Below are 24,271 nucleotides of genomic sequence, written 5' to 3' on the forward strand. Positions count from 1 at the left end.
TTCTCTCCAACTGTACTGCTTCATTCGCACTGCCATTGCTGCTCTGCCACCGTTGTGATTCTCTGCAAGTAGCATGGTGACACCTGTCATTTGGATTAAGTCTGTCTTGAAGGCATCCACCTGCCTTGTCAGTGACCTCATGTTTTATAGTCCAAGGCAAAAAAGAAGCCATGGTGGTTTTAAATCTGGGGTTGACGTAGGTAGCCAGGAAAGATACCCTCTGACATCTCTCTCTCTCTCTTTGTTGTGGCAGTTACTACATGAGGAACCTTGCACTGCGTGTGCCAGTATTAGACATGTATCATCACCTTCTGTAACAGTAATGGAAGCAGGCAACATTTCTGCAAAAACCAAAACATTTTTGAAAATATTTTCCACGTGTTTTTACCTGTCTGAACAGTAACTATTGCAGCCAGCTAATGATCATTCCTGTCATGTGACAGGGATGCCATTAACCCAGAGCCATGATTTGCAGCCAGGGATATGGTTCTTTGTGTTTCCTATAATTCATTGTAAAGGAAAGAAATACTGTATGAATCACATACTAAGGATGAAAAAAACAGTGGTTGAAACAGGATAATTTTTCAGCCATGGGGAAAAAAGACTTTAATATTGTTTTTTACAATAAGGTGTCATTGAAACACCTCCACACTAATTTGATTGGCCATTGTAATTTACTTTGGATGTTTCACTTACTTAAGATATATTATTTTCCATATCGTATATCATCTTTGCCCTTGGGAAATAACTATATCTGCTTAATCTATGACATATAAGTAGTTAATGTGCTAAAATATTCTTTCAGCTGAGACAATAAATTACTGCATTGAAAATGTATAGCATAGAAGGTACTAAATGCCATTCTAATAGCATGCGAATGGATGTAGTAAAAGACCCTGAATAGAATTAGAATAGAGAAAAAAAGCTGCTGAGAACATATTTTGAAATATTTTGGGAAATAGATAGTTTTACTTTAAAAAAGAAAATAGACAGCAAACCATAGCAGATTCATGTCTTATTTTGGGGAATTATTATAAAATTAAGTAACTAGGTTTCTTATGACGAGCATGTGTATAGCTAGACAAATGATAGAGAATACACTAAAGCCGCAATGGTGGTATAATGTTGCCCTTTCCCATAACTGTGATAGGTGCACGTTGCTAAGATCCAAAGTTCTTGTGTGTATGTGTGTGTGTGTGTGTGTGTGTGTGTGTGTGTGTGTATGTATTTATGAATCGCTCATCTGACACATACCAAACTGCAGGCTCACAAGCATAGCCCTGTGTTTTAACCTCAAAACCCAAATGGAAATTACTACAGTTGTGGAGTTACTAAGAGCTCTTGGAATTAGCAGGTGCATCAGCAAGCTGTGCCCCAAAAGGAGGGAAGTTTAAAATAATGAAGAAACATTACTGGTAAAATTGTATTTAAGTTGTACCAAGAACAGTCTATGAACTGAAGTTAGCTTCAGAAGACAACTGGTATTACTTTCAGTATGAGTGCACACATACAAAATGGGAAATGACTGCCCAGGAAGGAGTACTTCAGAAAGAGATCTGGGGGTCGTAGTGGATCAAAAGCTAAATATGTAACACTGCTGCAAAAAAAAGCAAACATTATTCTGGGATGTATTAGCAGGAGTGCAGTAAGCAAGACATGCGAAGTAATTTTTCCACTCTACTCCTCTCTGATTAGGCCTCAACTGCAGTATCATGTCCAGTTCTGGCTGCCACATTTCAGGAAAGATGTGGATAAATTGAAGAGAGTACAGAGAAGAGGGAAAAAAATTATTAAAGGTCTAGAAAACATGACCTATGAGGGAAGATTGAAAAAATTGGGTTTGTTTAGTCTGGAAAAGAGAAGACCGAGAGGGGACATGCTAACAGTTTTCAAGGAATTAAAAGGTTGTTACAAGGAGAAGGAAGAAAAAATATTTTTCTTAACCTCTGAGGATGGGACAAGAAGCAATGGGCTTAAACTGCAGCAAGGGAGGTTTAGGTTAGACGTTAGGAAAAACAGGGTGGTTAAGCACTGGAATAAATTGCTTAGAGAGGTGGTGGAATCTCCATATTGGAGACTTTTAAAAACAGGTTAGATGAACACCTGTCAGGAATGGTCTAGATTATTAGTCCTGCCACGAGTGCAGGAGACTGGACTAGATGATCTCTCGAGGTCCCTTCCAGTTCTATGATTCCATTATTAGTGAAAAGGCTCCAGAGGTATCTTGGCAAATACAGGCTGATAAGCCTAACTTCAGTATCATGCAAATTGCTTGAAACTATAGCATGGAAGAAAATAATCAGACACTTGGATGAACACAGTATTTTGGGGAAAGAATCAGCATGACTTTTATAAAGGGAAATCATGCCTCACAGAGCTATTATAATTCTTTGAGGGTATCAACAAACATGTGGACAAGGGTGATCCAGTGGGTACAGTGTACTTGGACTTTCAGAAAGCCTTTGACAAGGTCCAAAGGCTCCTTAGCAAAGTAACCAGTCATGGGATAAAAGGGAAGGTCTTGTCATGGATTGGTAACTGGTTAAAAGATAGGAAACAAAGGCTAGGAATAAGTCATTAGTTTCCATAATGGAGAGAGGTAAACAGTGATGTTCTCCAAAAGATCTTTACTTGGACCTGTGGTATTCAGTGTATTCATAAATGTCTGACAAAGGGGATCTATTGTAAAACCTGTGCTCCTTGGAATGGATCTAACTGCTTTACAAACATTGCTGTACACCCTGATTTACAGAACCAGTTACATACTACAAAACAGGAGGGGAGCAGAGTCATGGTTACCATGCATTTCAATGCCAATGAAATTAAATTGGTATTTGCAAGAATTGGCCAGGACCTGTCGCACCACTGGTGGGAAGTGTTATTGGGATGGCTCCCCACTGGCACAGGTATCATGAATTTGGCCCTACACCCCATCATGGTGAAATTGCTGTGCCAAATAGTAGTGTTTTTTGTTACCAGCCTCATGACATGCTGGACCTGGCATAAAATCCAGCGATTGCAAGTCTCCCGACAGATGAGTCAGTAGTTACTGCCACTGGCATGCCTACCCCAGGGAAAGGAACATATCAAATTTGTCGCCCCTCCCTCAAATGGAAAAGGAGGCTAAGGCGATTGCTTGTCAATTGCTGTGCTGGTGTGCTAAGTATGGGATGCCAACAAGAAGATCATTTGCTCAGTCTCGGCTAAGAGCCTTGAGCTTTCATTGGATCTCAACTCAGGTGCATCCAGAAAAGGTGTGACAGCGATCGTGTGAAGGCCCCCTTGTGTAAAAGGTGGCCTTTAAGGAGGGGAAACTGTACGGGGAGACTTCGGCAAACAGGTAAAGTGCCTAAACCACTATGGCTTATTGTTAAAGGCAGCCTAGCCAGCAAGCTCTAAATTGGCCATTCAGCAGTCTCAATTTGAGCAAGGCAGGAGGGGAGGGGGTTTTGGGTGCCACATCAAGGGCAGCTTGACCCCACTTCCTTCCTGATAAGAAGTGTGTTGAAGCTGCATTTTAAAAGAGCAGGATGTACCCTCAGAAATATCTATTGGGGTCTCAAGGCTGCAGACTCTAAAAAAAACACACCTAGTTAATCAATAATCAAAAGTAACCTCTTGCTTAATCATTAAAACTACTTACTTAACAAGGTTTATTTAAGGGATATGTCATTCTGTTACTAATGTATAAGTAAGGGGAAAACACTTGAGGTAGCTGGGCTTGTCTGGGGACTCTTTTGGACTCTGTTTGGACTCTCCCTCTGGACACATCTTGTAGTCCCCACTGGCAGACGGAAGATTTGGCTACCGGAAGCCTGCCACTTTGTCACTTGAAAGCCACACTCAGCTTTGGTAATTATCAAGAGTTGGGGGTGTTTTACTAATCTTGTTGAGGACATGTGTAAGTGTTTAGTAAAGTTTAGCTTTCAGTGAAAGCACTCATGTGCTGTTCTGTTTGTGCCAGCCATCTATCGGTCAGATGGCCACGTCTCCCCTAATTTATTTCCTGACACATCCTCGCACAGAGTAAAAGTTACCAAGAGCTTTGGGTTAAAAAAACCCCAGATAACAGGGTAAACAGGAAGGTGGCAAAAATTGCATTGATACAATTTACTCAAGATATTTAAGTCAAAGCTGGCTGCGAAAAGTTACAAAAGGTTCTCACAAAACTGAGTGACTGGGAAATAAAAATGGCAGATAAAATTCCACATTGATAAAGTAATGCACACTGGAAAAAATAGAGCCCATCATTTTGGTATAAGTAGTTGGAACTATATTAGTTGCTGCCACTTGAGAAAGAAATCTTGGAGTCACCGTGGCTGGTTCTCTGAAAATATCCACTCAGCAATAGTCAAACAAGCTAACAGAATGTTAGGAACCATTAAAAAAGAGCAGCAAAGAATCCTGTGGCACCTTATAGACTAACAGACATTTTGGAGCATGAGCTTTTGTGGGTGAATACCTACTTCATCGGATGCATGTAGTGGAAATTTCCAGGGGCAGGTATATATATGCAAGCAAGAAGCAAGCTAGAGATAACGAGGTTAGTTCAANAAGAAGGAACTGAAGGGTGGCCGGGTCGGCTGGGGTATTTATGAGGCGCCGTGGTGGCACCACTCCAGGGGGCGTCCAGCCGACCCGCCGAGTGTTGCTAGGGTAGAAAAGTTTCTCCGACGGCTGTGCACGCGGCGCGCACACACCTAAATGGAATGCATATGAGCAACCACTCGAAGAAGAACAATTAGACCATGATGCTCCGTCTTCCCCCTGTCAGGGGCTGTCTCAGATATTAAAGTGATACTCATCTGGATCTAAAGATGGGTCTAGAGCAAATCCCTCATTCATCCCCCCCAGACTGGAAAACACTCCAGGTAGAAAGGGCCAGTGGTGCTTGTTTAACACTGTGCTTGACGGTCGTGGGTAAGCCTCAGAACCAGCCAAGAGGATTGTAACCATGACAGCTCTTGTCTATATTGTTTTACATCATTGTTAGTTAACACATATTCTAACATGATGCATCTGGCAAGTGTGGACAAGCCCTGACCGAAGTGAGGCTGCGGCTCTGGCATGTCTGGATGATAAAGATCTTTCCTTTACTTCTGCCTTTCCCCTGAAATGCCTGGACTCTGGCATATTGCTCAGATTTATTTTCTTTCTTTCTTTCTTTCTTTTTCTTAATGCATGAAGCAGAACCCCATTGTGCCAGGCACTGCACAAACACGTAACAAAAAGGTGGTCCCTGCCCCAAAGAGCTAACAATCTAAGCATGAGACAAGAGACAACAGATGGAGACAGGGGAATACAAGGAGACAATGAGACAATATTGGTCAGTATGGTAGGGCAGTGTTTTTAGCACACCCGTGGCCTAATCATTGTCAAGTATTTTGTAGGCATCATGGCAAAGGAGAGTTTTAAGGCAGAATTTTCAGGAGGATAATGAGGTAGCTTTGTGGATATTTACAGTGCGGCCATCCCAAGTGTGAGGGGCAGCATGAGAGAGATTTGAAAATTCGATGGATGCTGACATGGCCAATCAGAGGTGGGAGCTGACCTTTGGTAGTGAATGAGCGACAGTAGATAGCATATGGATAGGCACTGAAGGGCCTTGAAAGTGAAGCTAAGTAGCTTATGTTTGATGCAATAAAAAAGGGGGGACCTAGTATGAGGGATGCAAAGAGAGGGGTGACGTGGGCAAAACAACAGGCTAGGAAAATGAGCTTTGTAGCAGCATTCTGAATAGTACAAGAAGGGAAATATTTAGCATTTGTCAAGGCTAGAGAAAAGGATGTTGCAGTAATCAGGATGTGCAATCATGAGAACTTGGACGAGAGTTTTAGCTGTGTGGATGGATAAGAAAGGCAGTATTTTAGAGGTGTTAGGCAGAAATAATCAGCAAGATTTGGACATAACCTGGATGTAAGGACGTAGCGAGAGTCCGAACTGAAGATGACAACAAGGTTATGGGCTTGAGTGGCAGGCAGGATGGTGGGTTTGTCCACAGTAATCCAAGGAGGGAATGGGATTCTTTCTGAGGAGGGAAGGGGAAGAAGAAGATTAAGAGTTGTGTTTTAGTCCTGCTGTGCTCAAGCTGACACCAGCTAGGCATCCACAAGGAGATGTCAGAGACAAGCCAAGATTTTAGTTTGGACAGAGTAAAAGGTCTTCAGTAGAGAGGTAGATCTGTGAGTCCTCTGCATAGAGCTGGTAGTTGCATTTGAGTTTGCAGATGAGAGTATTAAAAGATTAAGATGTAGAGGGAGAGGAGAGGGAGACCAAGAAGAGAGCCCTGTAGAAGCTTCACAGAAAAGTTGGAGGGCAGTAAGGAGGACCATCCAAGCGACATGTTGAAGGAATAATTAGAGAGGAGGAGAGCCAGGAGAGGACAGAGTCATGGAAATCAAGGGAGGACAACATTTCAAGAAGAGTATGGTCAATAGTATCTAGGAGCATGTCTATACAGAAAAAAACAAGAACTGCAGCAGTGAGTTTTAGAGCATGGATCAGCTGCTTTGGGCCCACAGGGCTCACATTGGGACTAAAAAGAGCAGGGTAGACATTTGGGCTTGGGCTGGAACCTGGGCTCTGAAACCTGGTAAGGGGGAGGGTCTTGGCGGATCCCAGGCTCCAGCCTAAGCCTGAATGTCTACATTGGTATTTTTAGCTCTGCAGCATGAGCCTGCGTCCATTAACCTGGGCTCTGAGACTTGCTGCAATGGTTTTGTTTGTTTGTTTGCCATGTAGATATACCCACAGGTGGCTGAAGGTCAAGCAGGATGAGGATGGGGTACAGGTTCTTTTTTTTGGCTAAGAAGAGGTCATCAGAGACTTTGGCAAAAGCACTTTTGCTGGAGTGCAAGAGGCAGAAGCTGGATTAGAGAGGGCCTAGGACTGAATTGCAGGAGAGGAACTCCAGACAGTCATTGTACACAGCACGTTCAAGGAGCTTAGAGCTGAAAGGCAGAAGGCAGATGGGGTGGTAGTTTGAGGGACAAGTGGAATCAAAGGCCGGTTTAATATGGGAGCAATTAAAGTGGTGTTTATCTTGTGAGCAGAAAGCTCCACGAGTGAGAGATTAAGGGGAGAAGAAGGGAGGGGATGAGAGTGGGCACAAGGAAGACCAGGATATATGATGATGGGGGTCATTCACTGGGGGAAGTGGACATGTTAGAGGAGGAAAACAGATGAGAAACTTCTGTGACAGGGAACAAGGAGGAGAGCATTTCTTTCTGTGTATGTTGAGCTCCTTTTATCTACAATGGTCGTCTGAGTCTCTCCCATCTTCAGAAACCCCCACTCTGATGACTCTTCCTCTCTGACTCCTGCTCTTTTCAGCACCCTTCCTCACTTCCACAGGAATTTTTCAATCTACTCTGGAAAATGGCATGGTGCCCCCTGGTGGAACATTGGCAGGTGTCTCAGCTTCCAAGCTTGAAAGCTAATTTTAAAGGTGATCTGAAGAAGAAGGCAGAAACGTTGGTTTTGTGGTATTTTTTTTCTGCTTTATGATGAAAGTCCAAAGGGTTTTCTGCTTGTTTATCAGAAGTGCTGAATTTTTGTCTTTCCTGATTTTGCTAGAGGATTTACTGGAAGTCTCAGAAATGAAGTTTATGAGCTTTCTCAGCCCTTTGTTGGAGGTAGATGGGATGCTGAATCGTAAACACATAGGTAAATATATATCTTTGTTAATCTCATAATTGAGTTAAATAGGAGTTATACAAACAAAAAGCAAAGAATACGAAAATGACTGAATACAAATCAATGTTCTTCTCAGTTAATCAGCTTTATTTATGTCGTATCTCGATGTCACAATCCTACTAGTTCTTCATAGAATCTTCCAGGAAAAACAGGGTAGACAGGACCAAAATTTCTAATGTAAAAAAACAGGAAGGAAAAGCCCTTTAAAAATAGCTTCAGGCCTTCTTTAGCCATCATAAAGAAAGGCAAAAGGCTGCCCACTCTATTTTTTCCCCTTTGCATGTCATTTTTTAAGGACAACTCTTAGGCTACCATTTCTAGCAGGGTGTTAGATTACACAGCCAATGCTCCATTAACAAAGGACTCTCCTGCCCTGCTGAAGCCCACTCAGCCTCCTGCTGGGTTCTAGGGCATTTTCATGTTTCTCCCAACCAATTCAGCAGGGGCTTTCCTTTTCTGTTCCCTGATGCAGCAAAACAGGTGGCCTCACAGTGAGCTATTGAGGAGAGAACTGGGGGTCTGCAGGTGGTTGAGCAACTTAGTTTCATCAGCCATGGTATTCCCAACCCTTGCCAAGAAAGAGCAGTCAGGATTGTAAGGGATGTTCCCAATCCTGCCTGAGCCTTCTGGGTGGCTGTTTGTCATGTTACAATCTGAGCCTCCAATATGTTTAAAAAATGTGCCTGAGCAGGAGTGTCTGTGTTTAAGCGAGCATGGGTCTTGAGACCTCTGATGCGGGGTAGAGTGCCATTAACCAGGGGTGGAAAGAAAGGGGGTGGAAAGAAAGGGTGGTGACAGTGACTGTGAGCGTCCTGGTGGGTACTATCGAAAGGACTGGCAGTGGGCCCAAGTGATATCTGTGAGAGTGGCACTTATCAATAGCGGCACCATTGGTATCTGTAACCAGCTTAGGTACTTTTGCTTATTTGCCCTAGCAAATTAGAGGCAAATAGGGCAATAGGGCAAACGTCCACCCCACCCAGCTGACACTCAAACAAATACAACCCAGCTGCTCTGTTTCCCTAGCAAATTGTTTGCTTTGCCTATGAAAAAGAGCTGGCTCTGTTGACACCAAAGGGACATTGCCAGAGGTTATGCCATGGTCAGAGGAAAGAACAGTGTGAGTAATAGAGACACAGGCAGAAGCAGGGTCACTGGCAATGGCATTGCACTATTTTCTTGCTAAGGGTATGGCTACACTTGCAACTTCAAAGTGCTGCAGTGGGAGCGCTCCCGCGGCAGTGCTTTGAAGTGTGAGTGTGGTCAAGGCACCAGCGCTGGGAGAGAGCTCTCTCAGCGCTGCAGGTACTCCACCTCCCCGTGGGGATTAGTTTGCAGCGCTGGGAGCCACACTCCCAGCGCTGGGGCACTGTTTACACTGGCGCTTTGCTGCGCTGTAACTTGCTGCGCTCAGGTGGGTGTTTTTTTCACACCGCTCAGCGAAAAAGTTGCAGTGCTATAAAGCGCCAGTGTAGCCAAGGCCTAAGTTGTGCAGCTTCCTCTTCCCCACCTGCTGTCACACACAGAGACCCACGTGGTTGGAAATTCTGTTGAGTCTTGCTCCCACATTGCTTCAGTGAAACTCAGCACCTGGCAAGCAGGCACCCTTCCATTATTCCCTCCAGCTGCTTCTTTGTCATGGCACAGTGCTGCTCAAATATTAAATTGACTGAATTTATCCCCACAACATGAGCTAAGTTAAACTGTTAATTTGCCTGTTTCTTTTCTTATCCTCAGCACTTGCTATCCAACCTGCACCAAACTGCTCCCTTGTTAACATGGCTTTAATGTGGCTTTACATAGCAGCCTGGAGGACTGATCAGCAATGACTGAGTTATCTAGTATGAGAAAACCCCTGTATTTAGGATGTGAAGGGGTCTGCTCTGTTTGCAATGACATATTTTTGATTTGTTAATATCCTAAGAGATTGAAATATGTCAGTCAGGCACCTCAATTCCCTGAGCTAGGAAATCCAGGGAGGTAATCTACATATGTCTGCGTAGCGCACTCGCCCCCCCCCCCCCCCCCCCCGCCACACATATACAAGACATGGAAACCCATATTTTTAGTTCAGGTTCCCTGCCACACTCTTGGGAATTATAAGGAAAGCCATGAGATCAAGCTGCTTAGTACTGTCATGCATTGCCTTTATTCACTGCTTTGATGTCAAGGTAGCAACTTGATTATATGCCACATCGTGACCCTATGCATTCCGTATGTCTCCACTTTTGATATTTATACGGTTTGATGGGTTGTAAGTACAAAAAATAAGCTGTAAGTTGAAGGAGGGTTTGGGGCAACAGTTTTAACAGTTGTATTTTCACTGGTTTAGCACAGGGACAAACCCCAAAGTGTGAGAAGGGAATCTATTAAGAAAGGCAATAGGTACAATAGTGCTCTCCAGAGCGGAGTGGCACCTGGGACTCTGTAGGGACAAGCAGGGGCGGCTCCAGGCACCAGTACGCCAAGCGCGTGCCTGGGGTGGCAAGCCATGGGGGACGCTCAGCCGGTTGCCACTAGGGCAGCAGGCAGGGTGCCTTCGGCGGCATGCCTGCGGAGGCTCCGCTGGTCCCGCGGCTTCGGGGGACCTCCTGCAGGCATGCCGCCGAATCAGTGGGACCAGGGACCTCCCACAGGCAAGCCGCTGAAGGCAGCCTGCCTGCTGTGCTTGGGGCAGCAAAATACCTAGAGCCACCCCTGGAGACAAGGATGCCTCATGACAGCTGGGATTAGTCCTGAAGAAGGGTGCTGCTGGGAGGAGGAAGAGAGAGATGGAAGGCAGAAATGGGAACATTGACTAGCACACCCTGACTTTCCAAAGCTCTATTTGGAGTGATCTGTGCTGGGCCCTCTTCAGCTCTGTCCTGAGTTATAACCACCCCCACATGTTGTTATTCTTATTGCTGTGGGACTAGAAGCCTCACCCAGTTATCGGGGGCTGTGACACGAATTGTTGCCCCATGCGGGGTGGTTCCGGGGGTCGTAAGGGGAATTGCCCCCCCACGTGGGGCTGTCGTGGGACGCTGTCAGGGGAATTGTCACCACATGAGAAGTGGTCATGAGGGGAACCGTCACCCCATGCGGGGCTGTCATGGGGGGTCGGGAGGGGAACCGTCGCCCCACGCGGGGTTGTCATGGGGGGGTTGTGAGGGCAACCGTCGCCCCATGCGGTGCTGTTGTGGGGGGGTTGGGAGGGGAATCGTCACCCCACACGGGGCTGTCATGGGGTGGTCGGGAGGGGAATCGTCACCTCACGCGGGGCTGTCATATGGGGTCATGAGGGGAATTGTCGCCCCATGCGGGGCTGTCATGGGGGGTTGGGAGGGGAACCATCGCCCCACGAGGGGTTGTCATGGGGGGTCGTGAGGGAAACTGTCGACCCACGCAGGGATGTCATGGGGGGTCGTGAGGGGAAATGTCGTCCCACGCTGGGCTGTCATGTGGGGTCATGAGGGGAATTATCACCCCACGCGGGGCTGTCATGGGGGGTTGTGAGGGGAATTTTCGCCCCACACGGGGTTGTCATGGGGGGGGTCGTGAGGGGAATTGTCGCCCCACGCGGGGTTGTCATGGGGGGTCGTGAGGGGAACTGTTGCCCCACGTGGGGTTGTCATGGGGGGGTCATGAGGGGAATTGTCACCCCACGTGGGGCTGTCATGGGGGGTCGTGAGGGGAACTGTTGCCCCACGCGGGGCTGTCATGGGGGGGTCGTGAGGGGAATTGTCGCGCCACGCAGGGGTGTCGTGGGGGGTTGCGAAGGGAATCGTCGCCCCACATCGGTCGGTCACAGACGCTGCAAGAGCACAGCCCGGAGTTCGAAAGGGCGGGGCGAGAGAGACGCGCACGCGTATTATATTCTGTAGTGTCTGCGCAAGGAACAGGCACGCGGCTTCTGAACGGCGCTGCAGGTCCCTCGGCGGGCACCGTACGGGCTGTGGCGAAGGGAGAGGCGGAGCAGAAGGCGTGGAGCAGGATGTTCGTCGAGCTGAACGAGCTGCTGAACGCTTCCCCGGAGAGGCCGGAGCAGGTGAGGAGGGGCTCGGTCCTGGCTCCCGCCCGCCACTGGCCTGATGGGATTGGGGGGGCGATCGGGACTACGACTCCCAGGATGCACCGCTCGGTCACGGCTGAGCAGCGCCTGCTGGGAGCTGTATCCCATCTCTGCCCCTCCGCTCAGGAAGGAGCGTTGCATGCCGGGAGCTGTAGTCTACCTGGGCGTACCGCTCGAGTTCTGAGGTTATAGCGGGGCCGCCCTGCCCGCTTGGAGAGCGTTGGCTGCTGGGATCTGTAGTCTCCGCGAGACCTGCTTTGCCCACTCGGGCCAAAGGGGGGCGTTGAGCCTGGGTGGCAATAGCTGCCTTGAGGGGTCCCTGTGCGGGGTTGGTGGTGGCTGTGTCTCCTCCCCAGGCGCCCTGGCCAGACAGACAGACCACCCCCAGCTCCGCCTCCCCTCGGGCTGCGGGTCCCAGGGGTCCCACACTTTTCCCCTCCGGCCCAGCTGGGCAGCTGCAATAGGCTCTGTGGCCCGCTGTGAACATGGGCCCATCAGGGAGGGGCGCCGTGGGGCGAGCGTGGCCCTCGCCTCAGCTGGGAGCAGGGCCAGCCACAGGCTGAAGGGGCCAGGCAGGTGCCACAACCAGCCCCTGCAGACACCCTGTGCCTCAGCAGCCCGCTGAGTGCCTGGAGCTGGTCACCTGGCGGCCCTGCCCCTGTCGCCCACCCAGCAGACTCCTGTTGACTTCATTCTGTTCTACTATAGGTAGAGCTGGTAGTGCTGCCTGTAGTTAAGGTTGCCCGACACTTTCCATTATAAGACTCTGTTTTCAGTTGCTTGTAACTTTGCTAAACTTCTATCATTCAGGCTGAAGTTGTCCATGCCAGGTGTCTGCCTGAGGCTGAATTGTTGTGGTTTATTTGGCAATAAAAGCAAAATGTTTTGAATTATAAACACTTTATTTGTTTCCTCACAAGGTGTGATACTATGGCACCTGCAAATCAACAGGCATTTTTATTAGTTCCTTACATTGAATCCTAGGCCTTAACAATCGCAACTGCTTCCTAGCATACCAAATATAATTAACCATTGCAGTACCCAAGCATACAACAAACAGTATTGGTTTTCATCTTTGAAGAGGTACCTCAAGGCATCCCTGATTCTTATTGTTCCATGTTGCGCCCGTCTAATAGCCCTGGTATCTGGCTGCTCAAAATCAGCAGCCAGGCATTCTGCCTTGGCAGTCCACCACTGAGTAAACTGTTCACCCTTTCCTTCACAGATATTATGCAGCGTACAACACTTGGCTATAGCCATGGGAATGTTTTCCTCATTCATGTCTAACCTGCCATATAGGCATTGCCAGTGTGCCTTTAATTGGCCAAATGCACATTCAAGGGTCATTCTGCACCTACTCAGCCTGTTGTTGAACTGCTCCTTACCGCTATCTAGATTTCCTGTGTACGGCTTCATGAGCCATGGCATTAAGGGGTACGCTGGGTCTCCCAGGATCACTATGGGCATTTCAGCTTCCCCTGCGGTGATCTTCTGGTCTGGAAAGAAAGTTCGATTGCAGCTTTCTATACAGGCCAGTGTTCCTAAAGATACGTGCTTCATGCACCTTTCTGGACCACCCCATATTAATGTCAGTGAAATGCCCACGGTAATCCACAAGTGCTTGCAAAACCATGGAGAAGTGCTCCTTCCAAATGATGTACTTGGTCGCAAGATGGTCCGGTGCCAGAATTGGAATATGCATGCCATCTATCACCTCTCTGCAGTTAGGGAAACCCACTTCTGCAAAGCCATCCACAATTTCACACACATTGCTAGGAGTCACGGTCTTTCGCAGCAGGATGCGATTAATAGCCTTGCACACATGCATTAATGCATCCCCAGTGGTCGACTTCCCCGCTCCCAACTGTTCGCAACCGACCAGTAGCAGTCTGGAGTCACCAGCTTCCACACTGCGATCTCCACACACTTCTCCACCAAGAGGGCAGCTCTCATTCTGTTGTCCTTGCACTGCACGGCTGGGGCAAGCTCAGCACACAGTTCCAGGAAGGTGGCTTTCCGCATGCAAACATTCTGCAGCCCCTGCTTGTCATCCCAGACTTGCATAATGATGTGATCCCACCACTCTGCTAGTTTCCTGAGCTCAAGAGCGACATTCCACTGTGTTCAGCTCCTCCATGAATGCCAAAAGCAATCTAATGTTGCTGCTTTTTCGCGGGATGCTCGGGTGGGATCAGGTTGGTAGGATGTGGGTGGGTTTGTTGAGGCCTTATGTCAGCAGGCAACTGTTCGAGCGTTCGCTGTGTATGCCTGTGTTGCTTACTTCAAGTATATAACTCCACTGTCTAGTCATTGATGTGCTAAGTGAAGTTAGCACGAGCAGTGGACCTGTAAGCAAGTATTGCGGTGATACGGATTCCTTGCAGGGGTATTAGGGATGTCGGTAGGGGAAGGCTTAAAAAACGAAGTGGGACATTGTAAAAATGACGGTCTTATAAGCTTTTGTGAATGAGGCAGGAAGGCATCATTAGAATGTCTGGGTGGGACGGAAACATGCATGGCATCATGGGTATTGTACACCTGGATCTCTATGATGCCGCCACCAGTAATCCTCCTCCCCTTCCCAAAGTACTTAGGGCGCACGTGAAAGGGTGTAGGAGAGCTGCACTGTGGCATATTTTACCTCATGGTGCGACTTGCTCTCATTGCGGTTATGGTGCAAATGTCTGCAAGTTGGGAACAGCTCATACCTCCAAGTGAAGACAATGTGAAACACACAGTGGTTTTCTTTAAGCACCTTCTTTTTATCAGCGTTAAGTTCTGGCAAAAAAACTATGGCAGTGCAAGACATAGCCTAAGTGTTTATCTATTAGCTGAGGAATGAGGTATCCTGGAGGCATAGTTGCACAGTGTGCTGAAAGACAGGCATAACAAATATCTCAGTGTTGTTAACTGAGTTCTAGTCGTTGTTTCCTGCTTCTAGTGGTAGGTGGTAGTGTATGGTATGTGGTGAAACTGGTTCTAGTGTTGTTTCGCCACACGGGTGATGTTGCTGCCGTGTCTCCCCTGGTTAGCTCATTTCTAACAGTTGTTGTTTACCAGGCGCATCATATAAAATGGAAATGCTGATTGCAACCACCCAGGTGCAATCAATGGCAGAACCTAGGTAAAAATATCAGGGATTGCCCGCTCTAGACACAAGTCTTGTACCTATGCTACATTCTTCCCCCGCTGTGCGTGTCTCTGTCTGTTCGTTATGCCTTTCCTTGAGTGTGTCCCTGCGGAGGGTGCCCGCTCGCCCTACTTCTCTGCAGAGTTGTCTAGGTGCCCGGTGTACAGCGTTTCGTCGCTCCAGAACTTGCACAGGAGACTTATCTGTACAAGTTATGCTTCCATAAGACATCCTATTTGCCCCACCTGCTCATTCCGGTTCCCCGTACTCCCAACTACAGCGACCTCTGCCACCGTGAGGTAGGACTAAGGAACCCCAAGTGGTCAGTCTGTTCTCATGCTGGTTCCGCACACAGCCGCTGGGTATAGTGGCTGCCTCTTGAGTGAGCTTGTAAGCATGGGTGTATAGCTGGCTATGGTTCATACCTCCCCGACACCTGCCCTTCTGCGACAAGAGGGAGACCCTGGTGCATCTATATATGAGCTTGGTCAGTGCGCAGTCCCTTGTGTCCCAGCTGCTCACCAGAGCCTTTAGTGAATTACTGTTCACCCGTTCCCCATTTTAGGCACACCCACTCTCGAGGACATGCAAACTTGCGAAGCCCTCTTTGTCACCCTCCTGGTGCTAAGGCAAAATGTGAGATCTGTTGTACTAGGTGAAGGAAGCTGTGACTGGGGGGTTTGCTCGGCAGCGGGTGGGTCTAATTTTAGTCGCTTATCTGTAGGGCCCTACAAGCACGGTCCTTCTATGGTCATTTCACAGCCAAAGGATTTGAAAATTGCGTAATCTTGTCATGTTTCAAGTTGTTTAAATCTAAATGTCATGTGTGTTGTAGACGATGGGGGTGTCTCCGACCCAAAGAAGGAGTGGTGTAATTGTGTGGCGATGTTCTGCACAACGCCTGTTTAGGGTTGGTCATGGATTTCCACCTCACTTCTGTGCAGGCTCTCCAGAACCTGGATCTGAGGAGCAACCACAGAGCTTCCTATTTGACTGTGTTTGGCACCAGAACGTAATCATTTCTTTTGTACGCGTGGTGGGTTGTGACATGTTCGAGATTCAACCAGGTGGATTTAAAGAACCATGAAGTTCTGTGGCTGTTTTGGCATCAAAACCGAAGCCTTAGCAGCTGCAGCACTTGTTTAGAAGGTGGTGATCACGCTTGGTAAGAAACCTGCTGGTTTCTAGGGTCCTGGGGGTCAGTTCTTTCGAGTACGAACTCCTGAGCAGCTGGCTTTTTTTTGTCTTCAAGTGGGTGAGCGCATGAATGTCTGTGAAGTTCCCGAAACCCGATTCTAGACGAGTCATGTATGCTCTGGCGGGACCGATGCATTGTTCTTGCATTCCGCAAATTTCAGTCAATTGTCAATCGTAGGTTTGCAGATATGCGCTACCGAAGTTTGCAGGATGGCAGTGTAAGAGTCCTCATAGAAGACACAATTAACTCAGCACCACCAACATGACAAGGAGAACCATGAAATGTGCAATATCATGTGGCGAATCTGCGAGCACCACTAGAATCGCAGCATATCGAAGATTCTGTGCATCGTGGACGCTGTTTGGATGTCCCTTACACGCACGCATGATCCAGACAACACACACACGGACTCACTCTCTAAGCCCATATGAATGGCACCACTGAGAACTGTAGGTAGTAAGTCCAGTCCAGTCGTGTTGAGGATCTCATATGAATTGCATCTAAACCAGTGGGTTTTCGGAGTGCCTGCATACAACTTAACTAGGTGTCATTCAAAACCTCCATTCAGTCCACGCTTATGGTCACTATCGCATAGGTAGGATATATGTATGCGTGTAATGAACATCATGCAACTTGGGGTGATCAAAAGTTCCAATGGTTATATTTATGAACTTGTAAATGGACATGTGTCCCGGTCCATGCAGTGCAAAACGGAGATGAATGAGTGTCCCGTACCCTCTTCTCTCTCTTGCTCTCGCTGGGCATGCTGGCAGGAGAGAGTTGTCAAAGAGCAGCTCTGCAGTGAAGGAGTAATTCTGGTCATTCCATCAGTTCTGCTTGGAGTAAGCAGCTGGAGTTCCTTGCTGGGGCGCTCTCAGCAGCACAGGGAAGATTGGACACAACTCCACAAGCCTCTTCCAGCTGCAGGAACCTCAGGCTGCTGCCCAATCTGAGAGAGTGTCCTGTAGCAGGGGGAGGCACCCAGAGCTGGGTCTGGTCTCCCCCCCACCTGCCCCCAGAGCAATGTGCAGGGGAGGGACAAGTCCTGCTCCTCCCCTGTCCAGTTGGAGCTAGGAGCCCCCTTTGCTGGGGTGCACCTAGGAACAAAAGGATATCGGGTTTCATGGGGAAGGGCTTATTTCCCTGACACATTTTTCATGCCATGAAATTGGAAGGGCCCTATTTACCTGACCATGCCTCTAGGCAGAATTCCTCTAGGCAGTGTCCACTATCTGGGGTTCTCTGCTCGGTGTCCTCCTCTGGATCCCTAATTTTCAATCTTTTGACCTTATTCCTGTTCCTGTATTTATTTGTTGTCCCCTGTATTGAGTTGTGACCTGGGTCCAATGGCTCCTCCCACTCGGTTGAGGGGGAGGGCCTAGATCCGCTTGTCCCCGTAATGGCAATTTGTGCTACAGTTCCCCTCTTCCCCCTGCAAACTTCTCACTACTGCTACCGCCAGTGGTAGACTGGTATCTAGTGTTTTACCATCATGTTGTCCAGACCTGCTCTGAGCATAGCTAGACTACACACAGTGGTCAAAACTTCAGCAGCCACCTGCATCTTGCCTACACTAGTGTTCCTGCTATTGCTACTAATGGAGTTGCACCAGCAGTAACAGTAGGAAATTCTGGAGGGCAGGAGGCTAGGGTGCACCAAGCCACAGCATCCAGACACTATATTTTGTAGTGTGGATTGGGCCTACACTGATGCAGGTAACTGACTAGAAATCTGCTAGTGACAAACATGTTTATCCTGGGCCTGATGACAGCATGAACAAGGTGTTAATTTTCCAACTGAAATCAGCCTGCTACATCCGTGCTGGGCCTGATGAAAACCTTAAAATAAATCGCAGACAGAGCTGCACTGTGTTTGAACCATATTTCTGTACCCTGCTACAGCTTTGGACTTGGCAGGGCTGTAGCCCAATCTGGGAACACTTACCACCATTTGGTCCTGTTCATATTTCAAGACCAATGCATGCTGGGAGCCAATCATAGCTTTCCTAATGTGGTAGAATTTATAGAGGTAGCTGGGACCTGAGTCTCTTCCCTAAATCTAAGGGTTTGGTGCTAGCTGTAAGGGACGAATCTACAGAGGCAGCTTGAGGAGCAGTCTGTACTGTGTAGGACTCTTCCCTGTAACCAGTCACAAATAGCAGTGGAGACCCCCTTACAGCTCTGTGCCTCGATCAACCTCGATTCTGCCTCCTTCGTAGCTGTGATGCAGGGAGGGGGATCAGCATTTTAATTTTGCCACCTAGAACAGGGCCGTCCTTAAGATTTATGGTGCCCTAGGGGAGATTATTAAACTGGTGCCCCCGTGCCTGTCTTGCTCTTAGCAACACAAACATAAGCTTACAGTATTGGAAAACTTGACACATGCATGTTATTAAAACCAGTTTAACTTAATTAAGCACACTAATGCTGATGGACTAGCACTAAAGAAGTAGCACTATAGAAAAAATTCTGATTTGACGATGCAAATAGTATCATTTTTTTTAATTTGTCAACATTTTATTGGAAATTTATATGAAGAGGTATTGAAACAAGGATTAGTTTTTAATTAAAAGCAATCTTTCTGGCTTTTTTGGCTGCAAAATCAGTAATAATGTCATTGTATGACAAAGACAAAGTGATGTCTTGTTCGATTGCAAGAATAGCAAGACCAGTTAAGCGTTCCTGACTCATTGTAGAGTGGAGATAGTTTTTAATGAGCTTTAGTTTTGAGAAACTCCGTTCTCCTGATGCTACTGTTACAGGAATTGTCAGTAGAATACGAGTGGCAATGTACACATTAGGATATATGTCAACAAGTTTGCGGGTATGAATAAACTGTACAATGTCCATCACCGATTTTGCATGTGGCAACATTGATGACAGTGTACTCAATTCTTCGTACAGTTCAAGTCCATTTAAATCAAAACTATCACCGTGCTTCAGGAGGCTCTCTAGGTTCTTGCACTTTGTCATTAGTTGCTCTTGTTTTCCTATTTCGTTGAATTTAGTTATGTCATACAAAAATCCAAACTGTTCATGGTGTACTTGCAAGGTATTAAACCTTTCATCAACAGCAGATACTGCTTTATCCATCACAACATTAAAAAATTCAACCTCAAATTTCTTTTCTGGATCGTCTATGGGCTCATCTGCTCCTTCATATTCCATTTGTCATTTTTTCCTTGAAACTCGTGTCACATTCGCACATGGAAATTTTGGTTCTACACTGAGTCCCTGTGCAAGCTCTCTTGCTGTAACCTGTGCTTCTTTGAATCCATGTTCTCTGTATTTCACTAAAAAGTCTTGTGTGTTGTTTAGTAAGGTAAGTGTTGAATCAAGCTGCATAATTGGACTCTGCATTATTTTGCTTACACTTGAGATTTTAACAAGAATGTCATACCAGATTACGACAGATGTTAGAAACTTGAAGCTGGATATTTCAGAGGCCAATGACTGTGCTTCACTTTTAGCTTTTGGATCTCTGGCTTCTTCCGAAATAGCAACCAATGCTTCATAAACTTCCTCAGATTGATATCTCAACTATTGTTATTATCTGAGGTCTTGGCCACCGGTCCTGCTCAGCCCACTGCCAGCCTGGGGTTCCTTGGGGGTCCCCAGGCCAGCAGCAGGTGCTGAGTGGGGCCGATGGCTGGTATCCCAGCTGGCAATAGGGCAGCAGCCGGAACCCCAGAGCAGTGATGGGCTGAGCCGCTCAGCCTGCCGCTGCATACCATCAAAAATCAGCTCACCTGCCACCTTTGACACGTGTGCCGTAGGTTGCCGACCCCTGCTTTATACACTAGTAAGGAGATGAGCATATTACAGTTGTTGGAGGGCTCTTATCAGGAGTAACAGGCTATAGGAAAGTCAGTCAACATTTTTTGTTTCTCTGATGAAAACTGGCCCACTCCCTGCCTCAAACCAAACCTGTCACTAATAATTGTCAACAACTTAATTTTCTGTTTTTGGCTAAGATATTGATTTTTTTAAAAAAAAATATTGAAATTGGATTCAGGATTGTTAGCAAGAATTTTTGGCAAACAAAGTTGTTAAATGACAATCTAAATGGCAACACAGTACTGCTTTCATGCTTGGCTCACCCCCCAGCCTGCTGGTCCAACAGCTGCAGTAGAGGAGGAGATAGGTGGAAAACTGCAGGACCCCAAAATCCACCTCTTGGGGTGCAGAGTGGCAACAGCAGCAGCAAACCCTCAGGTCCGATCACACGCCAGTGGGCACCACCGCCAGCCCAATGGACCATGGTGAAGTTAGCACAGCATCTGATCTCAGGGACGGGGCACTCATGGAGCCACAGCAGCTCACCCTGCCCTGTGCAGCTCCCCTCGGATGAGATGGATCACTGCCAGCCCAGGAGAGAGATGCGCTCCCCAGTTAGGGTGATCAGATCTAGATGTCCTGATTTTATAGGGCCAATCCTGATATGTGGGGTTTTGTCTTATATAGGCACCAATTACCCCTATCTAGGGTGACCAGACAGCAAGTGTGAAAAATCAGGACGGGGGTGCGGGGGAATAGGAGCCTATATAAGAAAAAGACCCAAAAATTGGGACTGGCCCTATAAAAGCTGGACATCTGCTCACCCAACCCCTTGTCCTGATTTTTCGCACATGCTATCAGGCTATCCCCAGCCCAGCCCTGTGCAACCCTTCCAATCCTGGCTGCCTGCCGAGGAAGAGAGTTACTTTACTTTCATTCCTCAGCAGGCAGCCAGCCAGCCTCCCCTCATCCCCAGCACCTCACCAACCCAACCCTGATGGAAGGGAGGGGGAAGAGAGGGGTGCTCTGTGGGGGGAGGGAGAAACGGGGGGGTGCTCTGTGGGGCAGAAGAGAGAAGAATGGACGTTATGGGGGACAACAAAGGATACTGCCAGAGCCGCAGAGCCTGCCTCATCTCACGCCTGGGGAAAGAGTCACACTTACAGGTGATTTCCTTCCCCCACCCCTTCCCAGAGACACCAGCAGTCAATCCCCTCCCTCAGACTGTGCTGCATTCGGCTCTCTAGGACCCAGCAGCCCTGCTCTTACATGCTCCACTGCTTCCCGTCTGTTCAGGCTCTGCAGAGCGGTGCCCCCAGACATAGTGGTGCCCTAGGCAGCTGCCTATGGCTAAGGACGGCCCTGACCTAGAATCATAGAAGATTAGGGTTGGAAGAGGCCTCAGGAGGTCATCTAGTTTAACCCCCTGCTCAAAGCAGGACCAACCCCAACTAAATCATCCCCGCCAGGGCTTTGTTAAGGCAGGCCTTAAGAACCTCTAAGGATGGAGATTCCACCACCTCGCTTGATAAACCATTCTAGTGTGTCACCACCCTCCTAGTGAAATAGTGTTTCCTAATATCCAACCTAGACCTCCCTCACTGCAACTTGAGACCATTACTCCTTGTTTTGTCATCTACCACCACTGAACAGCCAAGCACCATCCTCTTTGGACCCCCCTTTCAGGTAGTTGAAGGCTGCTTTCAAATCCCCCCTCATCTCTCTCCTTTCTTTAAGGGTGTCTGCTCATTGTTTTCCAGGGGAAGCTCACATTGCTGCGCGACACCAAGACAGATGGCAGCTTCCTGGTGCACCATTTCCTCTCCTTTTATCTCAAAGGTATGTGAGAATGTGGAGCTCTGCAGAGAAGATGTGACTTGCGTTGCCCTGGTAGAATCATCCTGCCATCACATGAACTATATCTGATGGGATAGAGCTTGGTTTTAGGGAGACTGTGTCTACTTATCATTTGAGCAGGACACTGGGAGTCAGACCTCTATTCCTAACTTGCCTTTGGGCTTTCTCTGTGATCATGGGCAAATCACTTCATCTCTCTGTGGCTCAGCTTCACCATCTGCAAAATGCAAAACATACTTAGACATTGGGATGTTGTGAAATTAAATGAATGTTGTAAAACGCTCTGGTTTGTTAGGGCTTGTAAGAGGTGCTAACTCACCCCTGCAGAGCCTCCTGCTGGTCCCTCAGGGAATTAGCTCAATTTCCAGCCTGGAGTGCCCTCTGCAGGCTGGTGATCCACTACCGCTTGGCCCCCATGTCCCTCTCTGGACACCAGTGCCCTGTTAGCTGGCGTGCTGCCCCTGGCAGTAACCTCTTTCTTTCAGGGTCTCCCCTCCCTGGGAAACCCTTACCCACTATCCCCACCTCACCTCAGTATAAGGCTACTGCCAGTCATCGTCTAGCCCCTACACCCTGGGGCAGACTGCAATATCAGCCTACTCATCACCAGCAAGGTTAGGTTTGGACTTGCTGCCTTTACCTACCCCTGGGCTGCCCTCTGCAACCCCCGGTACCCATTGGCCTTATGCTAGGCTGCAGCCTGAGGCTTTCCAGGCTGGAGCTCCCCAGCTCCTCTGCCTTTCCCCAGCCCTGCTCCACTCAGGTACTCTGTCTCTAGCTCCCTGCAGCCAGGCCCATCTCCCTCTACAGGCAGAGGGAGACTGTTTGGGTACCTGGCTCCCAGCCTTTTTATACAGGCCAGCTGTGGCCCAGCTGCAGCTGCTTCCACAATCAGCCCAGCTTTTAGAGCTGCAGCCCTCTCCAGGGCTGCTCTCGAGCCCTGCCAGGCAGGAGCGGGTGTCCACCCTGCTACAGAGCTGGAAGTTGCTTTATAACATAAGCTCAACCACTACCCACATGTTTTGAAATGTAAAAGGAATATTATGTTACAAATATCAGCAACCTTTCTGGTACCCATGACTGCATTTAAAAAAGAACAAACAAAAACCCAGCCCAAATGGCAAGTTGAGTAATAGTGTCTCTCCTGCTAATGATTCATCTGCTACAGCAGAGCAGGCCTGTCTAGTTGGATTGTTTTAAACAGAGTTGTGAGGAGCCCTGGACTTTTCCAAACCTCTCATGGCAAAGCTGCAGTCCTGGATAAATTGGTTTGGATTGTGACATAATGTGGATCTCAGGAACCAGCCTTCCGAACCTGCATTGATGTTAAGCACATAGGTGCTGTGCATCAGATTATGTCCTCCATTATGCCTGTGTATCCCTGTTGCACTCAGGAGGGTTGCAGGGGTGTCCCTGAGGAAAGAATTTTGCCAAACTTTTCCTTCATTTGTTTGAACTGAATGTAAAATATTGAGTGCTTTTGAAAGTGAAGGATGTATACAGCTGCATATTGACCTATGCACCGTGCAGGCTTTCCATCCTGGGTTTCTAATGGACTTCAGTTCTGATCCTCAGCACTCCCTTATAATGTAGTTCTGTGCCCCAGCCCAGCTCTGCCAGTGCACTACATTCCTGAGCAGTAAACACCCTTTGCTGTCCCGGAATCCATCACAATACTCCATCCATGCGCCTCCCATTAGTCGTGAGACCCACCCCAAAGCTATTACGCTTGGTCATCTACTTTGGCAATGGCTACTATTGGAATATCCAGATAGAGAAACTCTACCAATGAACCTCAGTCCAGCCTTGCAACACACCCTGTTTCAGTGCTGAGTCCCTCCGCAACTCTGTCAGTGATCCTCAATCCTGATCGGTAGCACATCCATATTGTTTGAGTATAATGTCACTGGCTAGCAGAAACCGCCAGACTGGTTGGTGGCTTTCTGACATCATTGAACATTCACTGTAGGCTAAACTGACCCAAGTGAACTCATTTTACTAAGCCACAGTCTCCAGTGGGGAGAAGCAATTGCATTGAATTAATTCCATGTGCCCCAAATCTCAAAGACCTTGTTTCTGATGGATACAGTGTTTTATGTTCCTCAAACAGCCAGGGCCTTTATTTTCCAAAACCCGTATGTATGTATCTTAAAAGAGACTTCTTTGTTGAAATGTCTCATTTATCATTATGTCCAAGTTGGTGAATCTGTAGAGACAAGGAGTAAACCATTTAGCCAAATGAAAGGGTCTTCTGATACTCCAAGAAATGTTAATTCATCAGGCAAGACCATGTCTTGGTGTGGCCCATAGTCCTTATTTTAAAGACTCTCCAGCAGTAGAGAATGCCCTGGGCTCCCATGGCAGCAGGGAGAGGAGACAGAAGTGGCTTTCTAATTTGTGGGCTTTTGTTTTAGCAATATTTTAAATTTTTTTTAACTGAACAAAGTTTTCTTTAAATGGGGGAGAGATCATCTATTTAAAGGTTTAAAATAAACGTACATTAAATCTGAGCCAGCGACTCCATCATGGAGTGAGAGTCTTCTCCCCTTGGGCTCTTTTTGAAA

At 47.6% G+C, this 24,271-nt stretch overlaps 1 protein-coding gene across 3 annotated transcripts in view; it reads left to right on the plus strand.

Annotated features, from left to right (window-relative positions):
• The first annotated feature begins 11,526 nt into the window (after positions 1-11,526).
• Positions 11,527-24,271, plus strand: part of ELP6 (elongator acetyltransferase complex subunit 6) — a 55,146-nt gene continuing 42,401 nt past the window's right edge. Inside the window, exons 1-2 of one of the 3 annotated variants that reach the window (XM_032776002.2) lie at positions 11,527-11,722; positions 21,611-21,689. In XM_032776002.2, the coding sequence (XP_032631893.1) occupies positions 11,669-11,722; positions 21,611-21,689 (133 nt within the window). In that variant the 5' untranslated portion in view covers positions 11,527-11,668. The remainder of the gene's footprint in view (positions 11,723-21,610; positions 21,690-24,271) is intronic. The other 2 variants (XM_032776004.2, XM_032776003.2) reach the window with 2 other exon arrangements.

Source organism: Chelonoidis abingdonii, chromosome 2 (assembly GCF_003597395.2).
Source record: "Chelonoidis abingdonii isolate Lonesome George chromosome 2, CheloAbing_2.0, whole genome shotgun sequence".
Lineage (NCBI taxonomy): Eukaryota > Metazoa > Chordata > Testudines > Testudinidae > Chelonoidis > Chelonoidis abingdonii.